This window comes from Lutra lutra, chromosome X (assembly GCF_902655055.1).
Source record: "Lutra lutra chromosome X, mLutLut1.2, whole genome shotgun sequence".
NCBI lineage: Eukaryota > Metazoa > Chordata > Mammalia > Carnivora > Mustelidae > Lutra > Lutra lutra.
In genome coordinates, this window is record NC_062296.1 from 84,717,213 (window position 1) to 84,741,622 (window position 24,410).

General features: G+C 47.7%; 1 protein-coding gene across 8 annotated transcripts in view; it reads left to right on the forward strand.

Moving 5' to 3' along the window:
- Positions 1–24,410, forward strand: part of PHKA2 (phosphorylase kinase regulatory subunit alpha 2) — an 84,879-nt gene that overhangs the window by 37,915 nt on the left and 22,554 nt on the right. For all 8 annotated transcript variants that reach the window (XR_007124716.1, XM_047715241.1, XM_047715243.1 and 5 more), the window contains exons 9-20: positions 1,311–1,364; positions 1,966–2,088; positions 5,074–5,169; positions 7,004–7,111; positions 8,901–8,979; positions 12,121–12,255; positions 12,913–13,022; positions 14,161–14,305; positions 14,562–14,640; positions 18,735–18,898; positions 19,685–19,864; positions 23,363–23,451. Coding sequence is in view for 7 of the 8 variants with exons in the window: in XM_047715241.1 (XP_047571197.1) it covers positions 1,311–1,364; positions 1,966–2,088; positions 5,074–5,169; positions 7,004–7,111; positions 8,901–8,979; positions 12,121–12,255; positions 12,913–13,022; positions 14,161–14,305; positions 14,562–14,640; positions 18,735–18,898; positions 19,685–19,864; positions 23,363–23,451 (1,362 nt within the window). In the remaining variant the exon portion in view is untranslated. The remainder of the gene's footprint in view (positions 1–1,310; positions 1,365–1,965; positions 2,089–5,073; positions 5,170–7,003; positions 7,112–8,900; positions 8,980–12,120; positions 12,256–12,912; positions 13,023–14,160; positions 14,306–14,561; positions 14,641–18,734; positions 18,899–19,684; positions 19,865–23,362; positions 23,452–24,410) is intronic.

Sequence of the window (24,410 nt, forward strand, 5' to 3'; positions counted from 1 at the left end):
CAGTGCCCTAGTTCTTTTCCTGACAGCAGAGCTTAAACTCACGCTGGCACCTTTGAACTCCAGTTTATACCCTTTCTGTGCTTCTTAACCCTTTAGAGATCCATAGACCTCTTTGAGAATCTCTTGAAAGCTAGAAGGTCCCTGTCAGAAAAAAACACACACGTCCCAGTATCCTCCAAGTTTATACACAATGTCTGGGGACTTGGCGATCCCAAAGGTCAATTGAGCTTAAAAAAATCCCTGCTCTGAGGTGAAATGCAGGAACTATGACGATATACCAAACTGATAATTTTATTAAATAGCCAAGGCAACTGAACTTCTCAGTAAAATGATCAAGATGTAAGTTTTCTTTAAAAAAAAGAAAGAAAGATAGAAAAGTAAGTTTCTTGAGCTGAAATCTTCATGTTGATGATCCTACTTAGATTCCGTAAAAAATGCTTTTAGCCCTTGGATACAGAGGGATTGAAGGGTCTCCAGTCACATACCCAAAGAAGCTGTCTCACAGTTTAGTGGAGAAAAAGGAAGCTCTTTTAGCTTGTCCCAGTAGGCAGGGAGTCCGTGCAGGGAATGAAGTGTTTAAAAGGGAGCAGGTTCTTGGCTGGGCTTCCTCAGGACTCCGAGAACTCTCTGGGGCTGGCCACTGGGTGTGTCTGGCCTCTGCAGCCTATGCTAAAGGAGCCCCCAGACACTTAAGAAACTGGGGAATGGACACCCGACACTGCGTGCCAGGGACTAGGGAAGCAGATGGAGAGCTCCGTGCCACTGTCCCTCTTTCTCAACACCCAGGGAAACCAGCAATGAGAGCCCTAGGCCGAAGGAAGCCCCACTTACCCCATCCCACCCCTGCCCTGCCTCCACCTCGCTGCCCTACTTCTTTGCATCTAGAGCCTACTTGTGAGGAGTCTGGAATGTCCTTTTGGCTTTCCAGTCTTTCAGGCAGAAGCAATTCAAGTATCTGTCTTGGTGGGTTCTGGGAGCAGTAAGGGTCCCTCTGCATCTTTACGTGATACAGCCGATCAGAATGAAGGGCTGGCCCCTCTGGGAACTCTCAGTGATTACTGTCCCAGCCCTGATACTCTCACCGGAAGTTTTGGCGTTCCCTTCTCGGCCCTGATCAACCCTGAATTCACTTGGCTTATTACTTAAAAATAACCTTTTGTATTGATAACAAAGAGTACTTGGTACATGTTTTGTGACTAAAAGATTCATGGGAATGGGGGTGAATGGCCGACACGAACCAACATAAAAAGACAAAGACAAAGAAATTGTTCTCTTTCCTCAGATGCACTTTTTTTTCTTTATCTTCCTAGGGGCGTTATGGATGCTGTCGCTTCCTTCGAGATGGTTATAAAACCCCAAGAGAGGTTGTATTTAAATATTGTTTCTTATGATTCCTTAACTGCTTCATATTTAAATCACCACTGTGGTGTTCTCCCTCTCTTGATTGTAAAATTACACGTTAGAATATTGGACGGGGAAATCTTAATTTTGGAGACAGCAAGGCTGGAGTTAGGCGGTAGAATAATATCATCAGGAGGACAGCAAGCTGGTGGTTTAAAACGAGCCTGTAGACAAGGACAAACAGTTCTGTGGCTCACAATGTGTTCAAGAGCAACTGTGGCCTCCTTCTCGAGTTTCTTTGCCACAGTGACTGATAGAGTGATTTCCACAAAGCAGATGGTCTGCTGAGCACTGCAATAGGCAAATTGCTATTTATTTGTTAGCAATCTAGGAAGCTTAATATAATAAACCACCAAGGAGTCTTGTGTACATTTCCGATAGACTTTTTGGAAATTTTATCATGGAAAGCTGCCAGTCATAGCATCTCTCCATTAGGGCGAACTCCTAATCCTAGCCGCCGCAGAGCTGTACTGATTCAGAAAGCAAGGGAAACCCGGTGGGGTTCAGTGGTGTTATATATGTAATCTGACAGCACCTTTCAGAAGGTTCCCTGTGTGGTTCCAGGACCCAAACCGATTGCATTATGACCCTGCGGAACTCAAGCTCTTTGAAAACATTGAATGTGAGTGGCCCGTGTTCTGGACGTATTTCATAATAGACGGGGTCTTCACCGGTGACGCCATTCAGGTGAGAACATGCTGGGTGTGGTGTTCATAATCAGCATTTTCATTCCCTCAGTGTCCTGAGTGTTATTAGAACGTAAGCTTACACAAGACTTTAGGACCCCGTTTCAGTTATCTGTTGTCGCTCCACAAGTTTTCCCAAAATGTAGTGAATTAAGGTAATGGCTGTTTTGTTTATTTGCTCATGATTCTACAGTGTGGGCGGGACTCAGCAGGGACAGTTTGTCCCTGCTTCACTTGGTGTCAGCTGGTTCACTGGGGCTTGGAGGAGCGGCTTCCGACATGGCGTCCCTCGTGGCTGGCCCTGCATGCTGGCTCTCTGCTGGGAGCTTGCCCGGGCTCTTGGCTCTTGGCCCAGGCCTTGCTTCGCCTCCGTGTGGCTAGCTTGGGCTTCCACAGAACTGTGGTGTCTGATCAGTTAGGTCTTTCCCAGGATGGTCATCGTGGCCCGGAATACAACAGCAAGAGCTGCCAGACATTCTTAAGCTTTAGGCCCTGAGCTGGCAGTGTCCCTTCTGTTGCATTCTGTTGCTTAAAGGGTCTTGCCACATTCAAGGGGAGGGGACTGCACAGAGGCCTGATGACTGAGAGGTGGGGTTCATGGGGGATGACAGTGGAGCACAGACAGGTTTAGTCGTTCTGGTTTGTTGGTTTTTGTTTTGTTTTGTTTGTTTGTTTTTTTCCAGAACAGCCTCGGCTTTTGCTGTCTTCAGTTCTGGTAGAAGGGTATGCTCAGCTAACATCTTATTTAATGTCACAGCATTCTAGTGGGTTCCCAACCTCCAGCCTCAATCCTTGCTGTTTCTCTATACAGGTTGCCAGGGGCATTTTATTAAAAGGCAAATTAGATTATGCTACTGCCTTGCTTAAAAGCTTTGAAAGGCTCCTGCTTGCCTTGGGACGAAGTATGAGCTCTTCTCCTGTTTTGTAGGACCTCATAAAATCTGGCCCAGTTTCTTTCTGTTCACTTACTTCCTTGAGTTCTGTGTTGCAAACACCCTGAAACCCTTTCAGCCCTCCAGACAGGCCACGCTGTCTCTCTTCTTCTCAAGTGCCCAGGCCCTGCTTTTCTCCCTCAGCTGTCTCTCCTTCACTTCTTCGCTGGTAATGTCTCTTCTTTCAGAAAGTCTTCTCTGACTCTAAACGCTGGATTGATGCCCCATTTTTATGTCCCACGGCACTTAGCACAGTATAGCCCCTGTATCTGTATTTAGTCTCCCACCTCCCTGCCAGAGCACCCTGCTAGACGTGGTCTCTCCAATTCACTCATACATTCCCTGTCCCTAGTGTATAGTAAGTGCTGAGTAAAGATGTGTTCCTGCAACATTCATTTGTTCAAAACAGATTTCTTTAGCCTTTGCTGCTGTGCATACGTTCATTGGTAAGTAGAACAGACCCGTCCTTGTGAAGCTTATGTGTTTTCTTAACCTGTTCAGGCCACTTGTACTGGGGTGGGACGAGCAACCCAAGGTTTATTTTGGTTTTGAAAACTGCCTCTGCTCAGAAGTTCTGAGAGTGATTTCAAAAGTGGCTATAGGGGTCAAGGGCAGGCCGCCCCAAGATGGGCCACTTTGGCATGAACGCTGTTTTGAGTTAAAAGTAATCAAAACCCCAGTACATTTGGGAAACGCCCTTTACCTCCCCATTTAGCTGCTTGCCTAGACCAGTAAGAGAGTTACCAACACCAGACACTGATTCCTCTTAAGAAACCTATGTGCACGGCAGGGCCACCTTTGTTTTCCAAACATCTCCTCTCACCTTCCTGCAAATGCTCTTCCTTCCCTTTGTGTCCTGTGCCCCCCACCCCTCTCCTGAGCTCAGGTCCACCTCATGGTGCGTCATTGTCTTTGGAGTAGCCCATCTGTGGATTCCCTGTACATACGGAACTAAGTTCGATTTTCTCCTGTTCATCTGTCTCCTATCAATTTGATTCTTAGTCTAGCTAGAAGAACCTTGAGGGGCAGAGAAAATTCTTCCTCCCCAACATGGTAGTAAGCTTGAAATGTTGATGTTCCCCCATTGTTGATTCTTACTGTTATGCTTTAGCAATTATCTTGGGTCTTGGGTTTTCTGTCTCTTTATCCCAGAACTGAAAGGTCTCAAAAGGATTGAGTTAGAATTTCAATTGTGAGGGAACTTGACAGTTACTAGAAATAAAAAAGCTGAGAAGACAAAAAAGAATGTGCTTAGGTCCTTATTTTCTAGGTCCCACAGAATTTATTGCTGTCAGGCCTATTCTGTCTTTTCCACTTACTGCCCAATGACCTTTAAAAAATGACGCACCCCTGGTGAAATTTTGCTGTCCACAAATTTCAAAAGAAAAGGAAATGAGATCTAGAAGGTGTTTGACTAGGCTCTCCAAGATGAAATGTATTAAACAGCTGGGGGGCGGGTTAAGGGTTTTCCCTCTTTTGTCTGTTTCCTTTTTTGTTTTGTTTTGTTTTTTAATCACTGCCTTTTTAATTGAATGGAAATGTTTACATCAGCAGCTTTTAGTATATGGAGTGGTGTGTCCTGAGAATTGGGGTACAGGGATCATAGTACACACACTTCCTTTTCCTCACATCAGGTGCATTTTGCAAACATTTCCTGAGCAATAGGTGCTCGAATGAGGGCCTTTTAGGTGGAAAACTCGTGACAGGTAGAAACGCGATGCCCCGCTTAAGGTCTAGCCTCCACTCCAAGAAGCTTATATCGTCTAGCTAGGGAGACAACATTTATGGATGTGAGAAGTTAAGGTGAAAGACTGATGTTGTGAGTTAAAGACAACACAGAAAAGTCCAGTGCCTTCAGCGCTTTCAAACCTTCGCTGTCAGCAGGGGCCCTAGTTCCTCCTGCACTCCTTAAGTGGAAGGTGTCCGTGCATTTCTCGACCCCGTGGCCTACTAATAATCCGTTGGTTACCCAGAGAGGTGTTTTTCTATGATGCACTCCCGTGGCGGTATTGACGGCGCCTCTCTCCCGCTGTGGGGGTGGGGCTGTTTTCCAGGTGCAGGAGTACCGGGAGGCCCTGGAGGGAATATTAATCAGAGGCAAGAACGGGATCCACCTGGTGCCAGAACTGTACGCCATCCCGCCTAACAAGGTAACCACCCGCTGTGTATCTAGAGCAAAGTGGGCTCACACTTGGCCTTTTGGGATTTTTTTAATCCCTCTTTCAGAGCTAACACTTTTTGTTCAGAAGTAGTTTCCAAAGCAGCAAGCTGGGTACGGGGCACCAAGGGGTTATAGTAGTGCCCACGGTGCCTCTGTGAGGTTGCGGGCTAGTGGGGGGTGGAGGAGCGGGTCTGGGGCGTGGAGGGCAGGCACGGGAGCGCTGCTGCAGAGGCCTAGTGTGTTAGGGGACCTGCCAGGGCATAAGGAATAGGGGGTGGGAGTGGGGGGAGACCCCAGCACCTCCCCAGGGAGGCAGGAGCTGGCCCATGGGTCAGGGGAAGCCAGAATCAAGCTATCTTTTTTTTTTTTTTTTTTTTAATTTTATTTATTTATTTGACAGAGATCACAAGTAGGCAGAGCGGCAGGCGGGGGGCGGGGGGAGAGAAGCAGGCCCCCTGCTGAGCAGAGAGCCCGATGCGGGGCTCGATCCCAGGACCCTGGGATCATGACCTGAGCTGAAGGCAGAGGCTTAACCCACTGAGCCACCCAGGCGCCCCAAGCTGTCTTTCATTACAGACACTGCCTTCTGTGCTACTTACCTTTCACCTAGCCTGAACACGCCGTCGGACTGTGAAAGCAGTCCTGTGCACTGCAAAACATCAGGATTCTGTGGAAAAAAGAACCTATTTCTCTCTACTCTTACTACCCAAAGATAGCCAAACTTATGCCCCAAGATAACTCTAACATTTTAGAGACCCTCCTGCCACACTGTTGTCCTATTGGATTGTTTGATTACTGACATGTTTTAATTCTGTTCAGTTTATGAGTTTAAGTTCTTCTTACGTTTAACCACGGTAGCAAATTTCAACAATCTGTTATTAACATCGCTGGTTAATCCACAGGCAGAGTACAACTCCCCTCGTGTTGTGATTTTTCCCTCTTGGAGAAGGATTTCCTCAATTGCTTTGTTTTTCGGAGGGAAAAAGTAGCCACTAACATTACCCCCAACCAACATTGTAATAATGGCAAAAACCCAAAGGTCGGGGCCACCTGGCTGATTCAGAAGTAGAGCAAGTGACTCTTGATCACGGGCTTGTGAGTTTGAGCCCCACAATGGGGGTAGGGTTTATTTAAAAAAATAAATAAATACAAAGGTCAGCATGGAGTTTGCAACAGAGAAAGTTGCAGACTGACTATTACAATGTGTAACCAGCACCATCCATCCAAAAAAACAATTGTAGCTTATCTTGATGAGTCAGAAGCCCCCAATGGATCCCGCTTATTGAGTCCCTGATGGAAAATTAGGGATCTAAGCCTACAGTAGTGTTTTCCTCAATAAATAGTGCCACCTTCTGGTAATTTTCTTGCGTAGGCACACAGTTTTTTATGAGCCCCTGGGGACAAGACGGGAGAAGGCTGACTTCTGGCGATGCCCTGCCCTGGCTGTAGGGTGATGTTTTAGATCACTGTACCCATAATACAGACAAGTGTAAGCATGAACTATGAAACTTCTTGTTGCCCAGAGCTATGCTCAAAGGAGGCAGGCTTCACGTGCCTGCCTCTGCCTTCTGCCATCTGTGTGCTTGTGGGCAGGGCACTGGCCTGGAGTCAGACCTGGATTTGAGTTCCACTTCTGCTGTGTTGAGCCATGTGGCCTCCACACGAAGGCCTTAGTGCTGTGGCCTCTCTGTCACAGCTCTTGCACAGAACTGGCCTGGAGGCTCGGGTGGGTGGCCTTTTGTAAATCCTCAGCGCGCTCCCCAATAGACAGTGACATTTTTATTCTCTGACATCCTGACTTTGGGTTTCTCTCTCTTTGCCAGGTTGATGAAGAGTATAAGAATCCCCACACAGTGGACAGAGTCCCTCTGGGGAAGCTGCCCCATCTGTGGGGTCAGTCCTTATACATCCTCAGCTCGCTGTTGGCAGAGGTAAGGGACTTGGGGACTTCACAGACTAGAAACCATCTGATATGAGGTAGAGCGGACCCTGGAAGAGCACAGGGGCTCTCTGCTCCGGGTGGCTGTGAATGTCGTTGGCATCTCATAGCTTTACGGTCAGCTGGAGTGGGTCGGCTCTGAGGCCTGCTGCCTGGGCTTGGGTGTCCATGTTTACACTAAACCACTTCAGAGTCAGCTGTGTGCCAAGTGCTCCCGTCACCTCCCACCCCCACCCCCGTATTCCTGGTCTGTGGCTGGAACCAGGTTGAGCTGACGGTCAGCAGGAGACTAGAACCTTCCCAGTTAGGCTCAGCACATGTGTGAAAGATCCAGGTTTGTGGAAGCTGCTAAGTCTGCTTCCGGCCACTGCTGGTGCAGTCCTGGCCACGGGCAGCCAACTGACTCTACGGTGCTGTCTCTGTGAAGGGGCAGTGGCTGGTTTGGCTGTGTTGAACTTTGGGTCAGATGTTCCCTCAGCCCACAATACCCTCACATGGAAGGTCTATGACCTCTGACTCATTTCTTCTTGTTAAACATGTTCTTGCCCCCTGGCTTAAGTTTTTAAAATGCAGATGGTTTTATGCCAACTGAAAATGAATCCACCTCCCCAGTGGGGGCTGGGGGGGGGGGGTACGGGGGTGTGGAGGATGTGTCAGTGATGTTATCAGATGGGTTCATCTGTCCTCAGAGGCTCTGCCCAGCTTACTCCTCTGGGCCCCTGGGGAGAGGTGTGGACGAAAGAGTCCAGGAGAATTGCTGGGAGCTTCAGCCTGTGAGGCTGGTCCAGTCCTGTGTGTTCTGCCAGACTTTAGAAGTGGGGAGGGTGGGGGGAGGGTGAGTCGTGAGTCCCATACCATTGGGGTTCCCAATGTAAAGTAAAGCTGTCACAGTGGAAGTGGCCCTCAGGAGCTATGGGTGCTGAGGTGGGCCACTTGTTTCATGGCTGTGATTGCCATGGGGGTAGGGACTGTCTTCTACTTGCCTACCATGGGGGTAGGGACTGTCTTCTATCTTTATTAGTAGGGAAAACCATGTCTATCTCTTGGAAAGCCAGCTCTGCCTCTGACTAGCTCCCTGACCTCGGGAGCCTCAGTTTCCTCATCTGTAAAGAGGCTGGGTTAGTCATTTCTGCTGTTCTTTCCAGCTCTGATTTCTGGGTCAGTGAGATGAGGAACAAACAACTCTGCTCCTGTTGCCTCCTCTTCATTGGAAAGGCCTTCCTACACTCCCAGCATTAGGTCCCAGTCCTCCACAGAACTCTCAGAGCACCTTGATGGCGCTCGCTGAGGACTCCGGTCATTCATAGGATCTGTGAGGGGACCCATGTTCAAACAGCCTCCGTGCAAGCAGGGAGGGGAGCTTTGTGTTTTGGGACAGTCAGACCTTTCTGCCACCTACCTCAGTTTCCCCACCCGTAAAATGCTAATGGTAGTGCCTCCCTATCAGGAGGCCTGAATGTGACCTTGTACATGTAGGAGCTCAGCACAGGACCCGGCACAGAGTAAGGGCTCAGGAGGTAGGAGTCACCGCTGTTCTTTTCAATCACACGAGGTGGTGTGTGTGACTGGCCCCGGAGAGCTGGGTGCCAAAGGCACAATACGTTTGTCAGTGGCTATCTAAATGGTGTACTGTGTTTTAGAGAAGATAAGCAACTGACCTGAAAAACATAAAGGAATAAAATACTGAATACTTTGAGCCCCCAAATGTTTCATTTTCCAAGTTGGGTTTAAGGTGAAATTTCACTAAGTGTCTTTCAGTGCTAATGCTCCTCTTCTCCTAGGGGTTCCTTGCCACTGGGGAAATCGATCCCTTAAACAGAAGATTTTCCACTTCCGTCAAACCTGATGTTGTAGTACAAGGTTTGTGAGCATGTTTCCTATTCATATTTAACTGTGTAAAGCCAATGTTATTTTTTAAGATTTTTGTTTATTTATTTGTCAGAGACCGTGAGAGGGGGAACACAAGCAGGGGTAGTGGGAGAGGGAGAAGCAGACACCCCGCTGAGCAGGGAGCCCGATGCGGGGCTCAATCCCAGGACCCTGGGATCGTGACCCAAGCCGAAGGCAGACGCTGAACGACTGAGCCACCCAGGCGCCCTGCCAATGTTATTTTTAATGCGAAAGATTTCCTAGTTTCCTGTTCTGTTTAAGAAGCACAGATGTGTGCTTTAGCGTCTGTTGCTTCTGTGACATCCCTTCCATAACCCACTAGCTCCCAAAGGCAACAGTATTCATCCCAACCACAATGTTACTTTCTACAAAGCATCTGTTTTCTCGAATCTAAATCTCGATGGCAATTGGGGCACCAGTGATTTCACTGAGCACCATTTTTCGCTGCAGTTCTTTAAAAAGTACAACATGACCGTGGCCGAAACTCAAAACCCAAGTGGAGCTGCACTCATTCCTTCCTTTGAGGTCTGACTTCTCTCCAGAGTTGCAGGCCCCTGTTTTCAGCTGCCTCCCCTCCTGTCCCGCCGGCCGCCCCTCCAGAGAGGAGGGAGGCCAGCCTGGACGCTGCTGCAGAGTCAGCTCTGCCCAGCCTGGCTGTTTCACGTCTCTGTACCTCGGGCTTTTCATCATCTGCCCCCGACCCCGCCCCCCCACGCTGGGTGGCCTTGAGATGCACTGCGATGGGCCTAAGGAAAGCCCTCAGTGCCGGTCCTCGCTCACCACTTCCCCTCTCCCTTCCCTCCTGCTCACGTGCCTCATAGAGCAACTGAGGCACCAGAGCACATTGCGTATGTGCCTTTATTGCCTCTCAGTTACACCGTATATTTCTTTTTTAGAGAGGGGGAGGGGAGAGGCAGAGAGAGAGAATCCTAAGCAGGCTCCATGCCCAGCACGGAGCCCGACATGGGGCTCGATCTCACTACCCCGAGATGGTGACCTGAGCTGGATGCTTAAGCGACAGAGCCACCCAAGCGCCCTGACACCATACATTTAAGGACAAGGCCTGTAGCATTCTCCTAGCTGCTGTGTTGATTGACACACACCCACTCAGTAGGTTAATAACAATGATTGAACAAATGCAAGGCAGTTCTCTGTGTGACTATGGACCCATTCCCTGACACCTGCCTGGGCTGCGGCCGGAGGCTTTGCGGGGATTATCCAGTCAGTATTGTGCTCCAGGCCCTCAGAGGCACGCCCAGTGGGCAAAACAGCTTGAGCAGATAGAAAGCGTGACCATTACGATGATCATCCCCATCTTACACGTGAGGCTTCAAAGTCAGCTCACTCAGGGACCCCAGGCCAACAGCGGGAGGTGCACACTCCGTGCTGATGTCCAGGCAGGGTGACCCCGCCCGACTCCGTCCGCAGTGGGCGCTCACCTGCCACCCGCACTGCCCAGCGCCCCCGTAAATCCCAAGGCCGCTTTTCCAAGCGCCAGCTGGGCCCTGTTGGTGGGCCTTCCGCAGCAAGTGTCTTCTCAGCGTGATAGATTAAAACAGAAGCAGAAGAGGAAATATAAGAAGGTCTGGCCCGGGGGAAGGAGAAGTGCAGTTTCAGGAACTTGCCCACATACGGCTGTATCAGATCAGAGGCTCACAGGTCTCGGGCAGACCACTTCTCTAGAAGAGTCACTTATACAGAGAGTGACCACTAATCTCTACGTGGTGTTGGAAGCTTCAGAAGACACCGACGTGAAGGGAAGCCACCCACCCAGCCATACGTGGCTGATGCTCCCATTTGCTGGGATGGGCTTCCCCACAGGACCTTGTTGTGAAGCTCAGATGAGATCATGGCTGTGAAAATACTTTGAAAAAGTATCACGTGCTATGTAAATGAGATGACCTGCAGGTCTCCATGGCATTTATGTGTATTGTACATTCAAGGTACAGTGGTGGGGCTCAGTGGGCTACTAACAGTAACCAAGCTGTCGTCTAGCCTGACCCCACCACACTTCCCTGTGGCTCGTCTGCAGCCAAACGCACCACCACCCGCTCTCTGTGGCCAGAACTCCCCTCCACCAGTCCCCTTCCCAGGACTCCTGCCCTTTGCCAGAGCACCGTTACTCTCTTAAAAGCCACATTCAAGGGGCACCTGGGTGGCTCAGTGGGTTAAAGCCTTTGCCTTCAGCTCAGGTCATGATCTCAGGGTCCTGGGATCGAGCCCCGCATCAGGCTCTCTGCTCAGCAGGGAGCCTGCTTCCCCCCACTCCCTCTGCCTGACTCTCTGCCTACTTGTGATCTCTCTTTCTCTGTTGAATACATAAATAAAATCTTAAAAAAAAAAAAAAAAGCCACATTCAAAGTGGAACTGGTACAGGAGGTGCAGGGCTCGGAGTCCCCGCCCAGGCCCCCACATTCCAGGCATATGAGTTCCCTGTCTGCTGGAGAGCTAGCTGGCCAGCTGCACTCACTGGAGATGGGGTCCATGGCAGCCCATTTGGGGTGCGGGGCCCTGCTCCCAGGCAGCTCTTACCCACCAGCAAGAGCCTGTGCTGGGCTTCGGGCCCCGGCAAGGCTGCACCAGCACCCTCTAGCAGCCCTGCTTTCCCTTCTGTCTGGAGGGAGCGACCTCCCCCGCCCTCGGTCAGAGCACCCCCTTCGGCCCCACACCACAGTATTGCTCTTTTCGGTTCCTTGAGAGCAGGAGCTCCAGCTTCTCCCGACGTCTCCCCAGCCAGAGCTATCTCTGCTTCTCATCCCAAGGGACAAGAACACAAAACAGTTTAGAATAAATGCACACCTATGGGGAGGCAAGAAATCATTCGAGATGGGGTAATTTGGCTCAGGACCTGTCAAAGACTGTTTCCAGAAGTCTCTTATCAGACCGTCTGGTGCATTGAGGGCACTTAATAAAAACACATCTTGGGGGCTGGTGCGGAGAGAACCAGGAAGAACGGCAGGACAATTGCTGTCATTTTCAAAGCCCCCCAGTGTGTGGAGAGCATCCTGATGTGTATGGCACAGGCCAGAGGAAAGCTCGGTCGGTCACATGTTCTCCATGTGAGGAGGCGAAGGCCACGGTCTAATGCAGATGCTACGCTCTTGTTCGCAGTTACTGTTCTGGCCGAAAACAGCCACATTCAGGACTTGCTGAGGAAACACGGGGTAAACGTCCAGAGTATTGCTGACATTCATCCAATCCGGGTCCAGCCGGGCCGGATTCTTAGTCACATATATGCCAAGCTTGGTAGGTCTGGGGAGACAGTTGGGTGGTTTTGGTGAGGGGGGGCATCTTGATTCTAGGTTTGGGGTCTGAGGGGGACCGAGAGATATAAATTGTGAAGAGCTGGACAAGACACCAAAGCACGGGGTTCGGCCTCTTGGAGGTCAAGAGGAGCCGCACAATAGCACGTTCTCACGCTTGCTCACTAGATATCACCCCAGCGGGGCTGCCCCCTTCGCCCAATCTATTGTAAAAATAAGGCACCCTCTTTGAAAATTCACGATTGGAACAGCCTTTTGTGTCTTGATAACATTTCTGATTTTTATCTGTGGTTTCAGAAAATGCTCCTTGACCCATTAAAATGGGAGGGGCGTTCTCTTTTTCTAAAACCTAACATAGTAGGCTCAATATGAAATTAGAAGTGAACATAAATAAAGTTCTATCAGTAGTTTTATTCCATAGAGATGTTGAACTGGGTGCTGGCTACACATGCATGAAGAGAATGCGGTGGAATTTGTTTTTAATTCCTCCTTGTCCCATTTTAAAGAAGGGTCAACGGTATTAGGAAAACCAAACCCTAGAGTGGGTTAATGAAAATAATCCCGGTCTTAGCCAAAGATGCTTGGATTACATGTTACCGTATTGGTTCTATCTCTAATTTCTCTTTTATTTTTCAAATAGGACGGAATAAGAATATGAAATTGAGTGGGCGACCGTATCGGCACATTGGGGTCCTTGGAACATCTAAGCTATATGTGATTAGGAACCAAATCTTCACTTTCACACCCCAGGTGAGCAGAGCAGGCCAGAAGCAAAGCCACACACATCCTCTGATTAAGTTCCCTTTCAGTGAGCTGCTGTGAATGCGGCAGAAGGAGGGTGTGTGTGTGTTCAAATAGCAGTGGGTAGGGTGATTCCCAGTACCCGGTACAATTCTTTACTCACAGTAGATGCTCAGTAGGCGTGGCTTGAAGCAGACTTCATGTGCCATCACTTCCAGTCGCGAGGAGTAGAGAAGTTCACACTGCTTTCCAAATTTGCTAGTGACCTGGCCCTTGACTTGCCGCCCTCATGCCCCGGGTAGCCGTAGTCCCTCACCCTTGTTTAGTCTGTCTGAACACGGTGGCACACAGCCTGTCTGATTTTCAGGCCCCGACCCGCTTGATGGCATCTCAGATATACCAATTATGGAATTTTTTTCAGAATTTTTGTTTACAAAGGGAAGTAGCCCCATGGAACCCAAGAAAAATGTTTTCCATCCATTTGGCCAGCTGGAAAGATCAGCTTTGGGCTCATTTTGTCACCGTGGGCACAGGCCCCCACCACCTAGGCACACTGTCATCCATGGGGTCCCGGGTCAGTAGCCCATGTTGCTCGCTTTAATCTTGTGTTACTTCCCATTGTAACAAATTTCAGAGCAGAGCGGAGTGTGGCCTAGTCCAGAGGCCAGGAGAACGATTTGATTTTCATCGACACTGGGCGGTAGTGCCTTTAGTTCACATTAACCAGGCCATCAGTCGGGTAGACGCAGTCTCCACGTCTCACCTGCTCCCAGCGCCCTCCCTTCCCTCACTTGGAAATCCTCTGAGCCCAGCAGCCTTAGAATGAGGAGGATTTAAGGAGTTATTGATTTCCTTTCAGGGACAGCGGTGTTGGGCCAGGTGCTTAAATCCTCATCGGAGGAGCTGTAACTAGATCTGGCCGTACACCTTTCCCTTGCACGCGAATGTAGCTGCGGCTCCTGGGCAGGCGACAGATTGATTTTTTGCCTGATGGCAAGGAGAGCCCCTTGATGGGGGAGGATGACAGCCAGGATTGAGCCTCTTCTCTGGGAACAAAATGCAAGGATTAGCATTGCTGTGAATGACGGCTGGGGTTGTGTCGAGGGAATGGAGGACAGCCTTTCACTGGGCCTGATCTGACTTGCAGTTCACCGACCAGCATCACTTCTACCTGGCCCTGGACAACGAGATGATCGTGGAGATGCTGAGGATCGAGCTGGCCTACCTCTGCACCTGCTGGCGAATGACAGGCAGACCCACGCTCACCTTCCCCATCACCCACACCATGCTCAGTAAGTCTCTGAACTTGATCTGCTTGATTTATGTCCCACTGTTGATTTGGGCCCCTTCCAAAATGTTTAAAATGAGTCAAAGCCAAGTACTGAAGGGGTTTCTTAGCAGATTGGTTTCTGAGCTCAGGAATCTTCCATAAGTATTCTAATTAGATTGTACTGAGGAAGACATTTCCACGCATGCCCCCCAAACCAAAAAGTATTCCCAGATTAAGTTAAACTCACTTGTCTTTTTTTATTTTCCTTTTTCCCTTAGCAAATGATGGCTCAGACATTCATTCTGCAGTACTTTCTACAATTAGAAAACTAGAGGATGGATATTTTGGGGGAGCCAGGTAATTTGTGATTTTTTTTTAAATAAAGTATCAGTGACCTTTCTTAAAAGTCCTTTGCTGCCCTTCTCCCACTTTTCATATCAGTTGCTGAATGTAGACGCGTGGAGCTTTAGACTAAAAAAGAAGTTAAATCTTACGCATTCACCCATGTGGAGCTGGAATCGTATCGAAAGTATGGGATGATGCTGGGTCTGTTTCTGGTGAAAAGGCCTGGCAGAAAACACCCAGTGCCTAGGTCTGGTAGGTGCTCCGGAGACACTCCTTGAATTGACTTAAGTGTGCTGTCACCTGAAGAATAAATCACAGAACTTTATAAATTCCTTAGGTGGCCCTCAGAGCAGGGTGCCTGAATGGGCCTGCCTAGACCATTGCCCCTCATCCTCAGTGGAGCAGTACGTACCCTGGTTTGCAGGCCCATGGTACCAGATGCTCCCCAGTAATATGGGTAAGCACCTCGAGTGACAGGGGGCTCACCTCCTGGAAAAACTGATTCCGTTCTTGTACGCTCTATCACAAGGCAGAGATTTTCTCGATAGCATCTGTGCCCCGATCTCTCCAAATCCCCTAGAATATGTGAGAACGGTTCTAAGAGAACCTCACTGTAAAGCTGGCCATGTGTGAGGTATGGCCCTTCCTGGGCCCTGTAGTCTTCCACTGGGTCCCTGCTAGAATGCCAGTTGCTAAGTGTTTGGGCATTGAAGTCAGTCCTTCTCGAGTCTTCCCGCCCTAGGGACCCTGCTGCCACTGTAATGTTTTTTAAAGCGGTGGTAAGATGCTCATAACATAAGATTTACCCTCGTGGCCGTTTTAAAATGTACAGTCCAGTAATGTTAAGAACACTCACACGGTTGTGCAACCAATCTTCAGGACTCTTTTCATCTTGCAAAACTGAAACTCTCCCCATTATACAACAGCTCCCCTGTTCTTGCCCCAGCCTCTGGCAGGTGCCCTTGTGTTTTCCGTCTCTAGGTGTCTCAACTGAGTGGACCCATGCAGTATGGTTTTTTGTCCCTGGCCCTTTTGTCCCTTCAGAGTTGAGTTCCTGTACTTCTAAATGCTGGGATTGGCACCTCCGCTCCCAGAGCTTACTGGGGGGTTTTGCAGCAGACGTGAATGGCCCTCATTCGGAGCTTCTCCTGGGAGCGTCCACGAGACTGTCCCCAGCATCCACACCTGCCATCCACATTTCTAGGGCTAGCACCGTGACTGCACTTGGCCTGCACTTTTGTACGTTTCACGTCCAGTTTGGATAAGCTGCCACCTGGTGTGTGGCATCACGGCCTAGAGAAAATACCATATGCCCGTAATTAACTGCGTTTCAGAATAAACTCTTGAACTGAAATCTAATCATTGTCCAAAAGAATACTGTCTGTAGTTAATGGCTCACTTGTGGTGTGCCCTGTGTTGGTTTGCACCGTCTGATTGAGTCTTCACTTTGTCGTGTGGGCTGTATTCCTTCTTTTTTTTTTTTTTTTTAAAAGATTTATTTATTTATTTATTTGACAGACAGAGAACACAAGTAGGCAGAGAGGCAGGCAGAGAGAGAAGAGGAAACAGGCTCCCTGACAAGCAGAGAGCCCAATGCGGGGCTCGATCCCAGGACCCTGAGATCATGACCTGAGCTGAAGGCAGAGGCTTTAACCCACTGAGCCGCCCAGGTGCCCCTATGCCTGTGGTTTTTTTTTTTTTTTTTTTTTTAAAGATTTTATTTATTTATTTGACAGAGAGAGATCACAAGTAGACGGAGAGGAAGGCAGAGAGAGAGAGAGAGAGAGGGAAGCAGGCTTCTTGCTGAGCAGAGAGCCCGATGTGGGACTCGATCCCAGGACCCTGAGATCATGACCTGAGCCGAAGGCAGCGGCTTAACCCACTGAGCCACCCAGGCGCCCTATGCCTGTGTTTTTAATCTTAGCAATCTTACTGGGAAAATACAGTCTCTCTGTTGTAATATTTTGCATTTATTTATAGTTTTGTTCACGTTTGACAGTTAAACATTTTTTTGTGTAAACTTTGTCGGTGTCTTGTTCCATTTTTCCATTTGTTCTTACTGGTTGTAAGAGCTGTTTGATATTATGAAAATTAGTCCTCTGTTTCCATATTACTACCACAAATGTTTTTTTCCAGTGTATCACTTGTCTTTTGACTTCATTTCATGCCGTATAGGTTTCTGATTTTTACGTTGTTAGACTGATATTTATCCTCATTGCTTCTAGGTTTTGTGCCATGTTTGCAAAGGCCTTTCCTTAGAAATTATTCTTAAAAGATATAGAATGGAGAAAAGGATAATATTTTATTGTTTTTTAATTTTTTTTTTTTAGGATTTTATTTATTTGACAGAGATCACAAGTAGGCAGAGAGGCGGGGGGGGGCGGTGGGCAGGCTCCCCACTGAGCAGAGAGCCTGACGCAGGGCTCGATCCCAGGACTCCAGGATCATGACCTGGCTGAAGGCAGAGGTTTAACCCACTGAGCCACCCAGGCACCCCTGTGTTCCTGTTATACAGACAAGGGGCTGTAGGCTCAGAGAGCAAGGGCCACACAGTAAAGAGGTACGGGAGCTCTGTATGAACACGGAAACCAGACTCTCCTCTCCATGACGAGCTGGACGAGGGCTTAACAAAAATCAGGAGGGCCTCCTATTCACAGAGTATGGCAGATGACCCGAAGAGTCGTGGACAGGAGCAGGAATGCCTAGGCTCCGTGGGCTGCCTTTCCAATGAAGTTCTTGATAATTAAAACTGAGTCTCATTATGACTTCTCCTTAGATTTGAGGGTCTTTAAAAAGCTGAATTCACCCCCGTTGCCAGACTTTCCCTCCGGGCCCACCTGGGGTAGCTCGCTATCAGAAGCCTTTGTGCATTGCTGGAATCCCACATTTGACCTGTCCTTTCCACTTCCTTTAGAGAGAAACTTTCCATTGTCTTTTTTTGCGTACTCCACCGCCCCTCACCTCTTCCTGTCCCCAGTCTCAAGACAACAGAATCATTAGAACCTAGAAGGAAAAGATTTTACTCATTAACGGAAAGGCTTTTCTTTCCTTCCCTCGGGCCGTGTTTCTTGCTGTAGTCTGCCCACTGAAGCTCAGGCACCCACGAATTCATTTGCGTCACAGGCTTCACTGTGCTCCTTAAACTGTTTTCCTCAGCCTTTTCAACTAAGCCCTCATCTGATGCTGACAGCTCCGAGGAGCCTCTTGTCTTCTGCCTCCGGAGCTACGTTTTTTTGTTTTTTTTTTTTTTTAAAGATTTTATTTATTTGAGAGAGAGAGAGTGAATGCGGGGAGGAGCAGAGGGAGAAGGACAAGCAAACTCTGCACTGAGCTCTGAGCCTGCCCCGGGGCTCGATCCCAGGACCCTGAGATCACAACCTGAGCTGAAATCAAAAGTCGGAGGCTTAACCTAAGGAGCCACCCAGGCGCCCCCAGAGCTAACATTTTAAGAAGCGCACAGTGGCGGCTTTCTGTAGGCTGGCCCTCCCTCGTGCTTCCTGAACCCAGGACCCCACATTGCCAAACCCAGCTTGCGGTTTTCAGTGGAACTTTTCCCAGCCCAAAAATGTAGTAAGGCCACTCTGTGAACCTGCTCTAGTCTGGGGATGGCCCCATCGCATTCCTTCTAGAAAGAACTTTGCCTTTGAGACTGCCTCTCCTCTCAGAGACCTCTCATATACCTGTGCCTGGGTGACCATATTGCGTGCTAGGTTTTGTTCTGGTCCAATTTTAGGGCAGGAACCCCCCCCCCCCGACCCCCAACAGCCAAGGCTTGATTTGGTTCTAGTTAAAAGTGGTTTAGTCCATTTGTTTTGTAAAACTTTGGTTGGTTCAGTAAAATGGATTTCTGTTTGTGTTGGGTTTGGGAGGAAGAAATCAGCATGATTCATTTTAGCTTTTAATATGCTCCGTGCTCCCACTTTATACTTGGTATTGAATTTTCGTTTTAATTTCTTGGCCGACTCCTTATGTGGGGCGCTCTGCAAAGTGACGTATTTATCAATTCTGGCAGAAGCACCATCTGGTTGTTGAAAAGTCTCTCTCTGATTGACAGTGGAAGTTTGTCCACGTGCATCTGTATCTCTAACCTTGTGTCTCCTTGGCAGAGTAAAATTAGGGAGCCTTTCGGAATTTCTTACCACGTCTTTCTACACATATCTGACCTTCCTGGATCCAGACTGTGATGAGAAGTTGTTTGATGATGACAGCGAAGGGAGCTTCAGTCCCGATTCGGATCTGGGAGGGTACTTGGAAGACACCTATAATCAAGGTATGGCTTGGAATGCCTTTTTAGGTGGTTCGCTGAATTTATTTAAACCTTGGCATTGTGATAAAATTGCCGGGAGACTCACGAACAGAAAATGATTGGTAATTAACATAACAAAAAGAGGCTTTGGAAACTCGCATCTATTAAAATGAATAAAATGCCAGTTTATAAATCTACACTGCAGAAGTGGGGCTTTTTTTTAAACCTAGAGGGACGAAGGGTTTCAGGAATGAGGATTCTTCACAAAATATACTCTGAAGACAAAACACATTGCTTGAATTTTCAAAGGAATGGTAGAGTCATCTAGGTTTGGTTGGATAATGAGGATAAAATCCTGTGTATATATTGTATTTCTCAATCTGAGCAAGGTTTTGGGTTGAAGTGACCAGTTTTTACTTTTGCGTAGTACATGGAATGGGGGCTGGGCATTCCACAGTGCTTAGCTCCCTCGTCGATTAAAACAAAAGATCAGATGTTTGCTGCTGGCCCTCAGGGTTTCATATGCTTTCGAGTTCATCTTGGTACGATGTGTATCTATCTTGACCTGTATTTTCTTTTCCTAGGGTGAAGGGCTTCCAAACAATAACTTTATAAGCATGTACGTTATCTTTGTAAATGTCTTTAGCCTCCAGCAGTGGGGGCACAGGGATTTGTACCAGAATGTTGTCCCCCCACCCCATTGAAGCTCCTTAGCGCCGCCTACAGGATCAGCGCTACACGCACTCGTGGTGACAAGTTGACAGTATGTCTGCAGCTCATTTTCACTGGCTCTTTCTCTTGCTTGTCCAGTTACAGAAAGCGAAGATGAACTGGACCAGTATATCAACCACCTCCTACAAAGCACATCCCTGAAGTGCTATCTGCCCCCTCTTTGTAAGAAGACAGAAGACAGCCATGTTTTCAGTGCCATCCACTCCACTCGGGATATACTTTCCGTGATGGCAAAAGCCAAGGGTTTGGAAATTCCATGTGCGTTATGAACTCTTCTCTGCCTGTTAAAGTAACTTCTCAGAGTAATGCATGAGCATAATCTAAAAGTCAGGATTCTAGAAGACAACAAAATGTAGACGTTTCCTGCCTCATCCCTCCCCTCCCCACTGACCCAGTCCTTCTACAGAGAGGCAACCGCTTTCAACTCTTCGTTGTTTCTCCTGGTGTTTACATATCTCTGTTTTTCTAAAACAATCTGTGTATCTTGCCGTCTTTGGATGCGTCAACCTTATTCCATGTCTGGTGGCCTTCTCTTATTATGGATGAGGATTCAGCTGTCCTCAGTCACCGCTCCTCTACGTTGCTTCCCATAACCTAGTGATGTCGTTGTATTAAAGCATCATTAAATCCGTATTTGCTCTTTATATTATTACGTGCACACAAGTATTATTCTCAGCTGAGCATTATAGTATCCTGTGATCGTACTACTGTTTTTATTTCTCGGTTTTTCTGAAGTTAACACTAAAGTTAAAGTCAACTTTAAAAGTCATTAATACTATTAACTTTATTGAAAGCTGCTCTATCTTTTCATTTTGGTTTTCCCCCTTTCTCTACTTCCCAGTGCCCATGATACAAATTTCCACAGAGTTAGTCATATCCACGAGTCTGTCAGCTGTATACTTAGCGCCCATGAGTTTCCTTCTGTCTAGTTGATGGTCCTCTAGGCCTGTTGCACACCTGACATTCTGGGACTTCTCTTTAATCTTTGCAGTAGTGGAACACATTCTAGAACTGTTTCAAAAGGTTAGGGCAGGCACAGCACTGCCAAGCCCTCAACCGGCTTGTTTCTGAAGTTCATGGCCCCTTTTGCCTGTTTGCCTCCATGTCCGTGTTGTCAGCTTTATCCTGGGATCTTCCCACACCAGCATCCTGGAGAGTTTCTGGAGACTTCTTGTCTCCTGGGTTGGCTCTCCTGTTTTCTGTGTCTCTGTTTTCCTGTTTCTTAGCTTACTCTCTTTTTCTGGTCAAGACATCCAGCACTTTCCTGAGAAACAGTACATGGTGAGAAGAATTGTCAAGACCTTTTGAGTCTGAAAACATCTACAAATATTCTATATATCCATTTGAGAGTTTGGGTAGAGAATTCTAGATTGAAAATGAATTTTTCATCAGGATTTTGAAAGCCGTGCTTTACTGTCCTTTTGCTACCAGTGTTGCTGTTGAGAAATCTAAACCCATTCTGATGTTTATTCCTTCAATATAAACTGTTTCTCTCTTTGAAATTTTTTTGGATCTTCTCTGCTCCCAGGTTGTGAAATTTCAGTGATGTGCCTGGACCAGGGTCTATTTTCATCCACTGTGTGGAGGCTCAGTGCACCCATTCAATCTGGAAATTTGTTTTTCAGTCCTGTAAAGTTTTTCTGAAAAAATTTTTTAAAAGATTATATTTATTTATTTGACAGAGAGAGAGTGCACAAGTAGGCGGAGAGGCAAGCAGAGGGAGGGGGGGAAGCAGGCTCCCTGCTGAGCAGAGAGCCCAATGCAGGGCTCCGTCCCAGGACCCTGAGATCGTGACCTGAGCTGAAGGCAGAGGCTTTACCCACTGAGCCACCCAGGCGCCCCTGAAAAATTTCTTGACTCATGTCCTTCCCTACATTTACTCTGTTCTCTCTTGCTGGTACGCATGGATTCCAATGTTGACCTCCCGGAGAAGGCTTTATCGTTTCTCTTCGGTCTTCCATTTCTCTGTCGTTTGCTCTGTTCCGAGGAACATTGCTTCAGCTTTCAGTGCCATCCCCTCCGTTGAATTTCTGTACTTTGGCTATTATGTTTTCAATCTTTGTTCTCGGAGTTGCGTCCATTCTTGTTCCATTCACGCAATTCAATTAACTACTCTAAGAATATTAACAGCAGGGGTTTGGGGTTTGGTTTTTACATTTTTCTTCTCTCTAAATGGTTTCCAGGTCCCCCAAGTCACCTTTTCCTGTTTTGGTTTCGGTCTTCCACGTTAGTCTTTCCTGGAATGCGGAGTGTTCTGTGCTTATCCTCTCGCGCCTGTCAGTGTCTCAGGGCTGAGGAGCGGCACCTGGGGCATTAACCGGTGTAGGCCATATAGACTTCCCACAGATACTCTACCGTCTCTTCTGCCGTCTCCTTTCTGACAGGTAAGGCTCTGGTCGCTTGGAGCTGTATAGTCTCTCATCCCACCATATCCCATATCCCACCATATCCCACCATAGTCCTTCAGACCTGCCACGCGCCCCATCTTCACTTTTACCGCTTCAAAGAGCCTTCTAGTCTTCTGTCCAGGGGAGCAAGGCAGTGGCTGAGCTGTGTGGGTTAGAGGAAGGTGTCTGGGGAGCTCACTGCTTCTTCCACAGCTTCTGTCCAGTCTTCCTTATTTCTTGATACCCCTTCCAGACCCCCCAATTCCAGAGGTGTGTAGTGCAGCAAGCTCCTGAGACTTCTAAGGATTCTCGGATCTAAATCTGGCTGGCTGTTGGTTGCTCCCACTGCAGACTTGGGGTTTGGTTGCCATGTGTCTGCTAAGTCTGTTATCTTTCATTCATCAGCTTTCCCCCACTTCCAAAATGTCATTACTATTGTCTTCTCTCCTGCTTTTCCCTATTCTTGAGGATTTGTCTTAAAAAAAAAAAAATTAGGGGCTGCTGGGTGGCTCAGTCGGTTGAGTGTCTGCCTTGGGTCATGATCCTGGGGTCCTGGGATCGAGCTTGTGGCAGGCTCCCTGCTCAGCCGGGAGCCTGCTCCTCCCTCCCGCTCATGCTCTCTCTCGCTACCTCTCTCTCTCTCAAATAAATAAATGAATAAAATCTTTAAAAGATGTTTAAAAATTTTTAAAAATTATTTTCTGCCGTGTTAGTGGGGGTTTGAGAGAAAGTAAAATTAGAATGTGTGTGTCCTTAACTAGTATAACCCGGAGGTCTATAAATGCCTTTTAAATATGCCCCATCTCTATCTTGAAAGCCCCCTATTTTCCCAAGATGTTATGATCTAGCCTGGAAGTCACAGATGGCTTGATGAATAAGTACTGATAATGACAGCATCTGAAGGTGCTGAAACACCAGAAGCTCCAGCACGGGGCCCTGGAAAGTGAAATGCACACCAGACTCCCGGGAGCTGGACGCCTTCCTTACAAGAAGGCCAGTGACCTTGCTCACATGCTCTTCCTTCCCTGGTTCCCGGTCTCCTCATCTGAAAGACAAAGGTCGGCCTCAGTCATTTCCAAGGCTCCTTTCAGCCCTTAGATGCTATGTCATTTCCCCGGAATTCCAGGAGAGAAAAACAAAATTCGGCCCCTTAAATTAAGCAAGACCCATGTCCTGCTCAGTTCTTGTTCCCAGATTTAACACATGATGTGGCTACATGGTAAATTCTTGCTGAAATTAATTAAACTAAGTAAGTACTCATTCCTTCAATTGGTTTGTATTGGATAAGGAGTAGCCCCATGCCTCTCAAAAGAAGTATCTTATCCTTCCTCCTCCTCAGAAGGGCTTCCTTTACGCTTTTGTTTTCTAGTTGTTCCCATGACTTTGCCAACTAAAGTTCTGAGTGCTCACCGGAAATCACTAAATCTTGTTGATTCTCCTCAGCCACTCCTAAAAAAGGTGAAGTATTTAGAATCACTTTTTTTAAGTGTAATGTTTTTCAATGCTGGTATAGTCCTAAGAACTCTTTTACAAGGTTGAACTTGAAAGATGATATTTTTTGATATCTAGGACTTTGAGGATTGGAAGTTCTGGGTTTCAATGGGAACCCCCTTAGTTGGTGGCAATCTGCTTTGGGTCTGTATCCACAATGCATTTGATGCAAACCTTTATATTTTGCATGGGGGAAAAGGCCTTTCTGCCCAGTCATTAGAGTCTGTCACACTGGAGGAAATAAGCCAGCTCACTACCTAACCCTGTCCTATCCATGCCAGCGAGCCAAGGCCAGGCCCCAGTTTGCAGAGCAGGGAACAAAACTAGAAAGAGATCCCCGAGGAGAAGAAAATCTCAGGATGTTCTCCACTAGTTCCCATAATTTCTTTTATCTAGAAGTCTCCCTTAATTTTATCCCACACGAATAGAAAGATTCAGTGTCTACTGGAGAATCTTTTAACCTAACCTCAGTTTTAGGTCATTTAAAGCTTACATGCTTTTTGTGTTTGTTTTGCTTTCAAAAAGATATTTTATTGTAGCACCAACTCTATAAAGGCAGACCTGGCAGAAGCAGGAGACCGGGGTTGGGGGCTGCCCTTTGTGTTCTCCCAGCGGCCTCCTCCCCTCCACTCTGGTGGGAACCGCTAGCCTGAGTTCTAATACCAGGGGTTGGTTTTCACCTGTTTTTCAACTTTGCATAAATAAAACTTACACATATTTTAACCCATTCGGCCTGATCTCTTGCAAACATCGAGTAACACAGTAATTCATGATCAGAAACAGTAAAACCTATAAATGAGAAGCTACAGGAGAGTCCACCAGAGCCTGGAGCCCAACAGTGACAGAGTTCTAAGACCTCGCTGGTGTTACTTCCCGGTCTTCTATGAGTTCACATGCTCAGCCCCTCTCCCCTGCTTTTTGTCTTT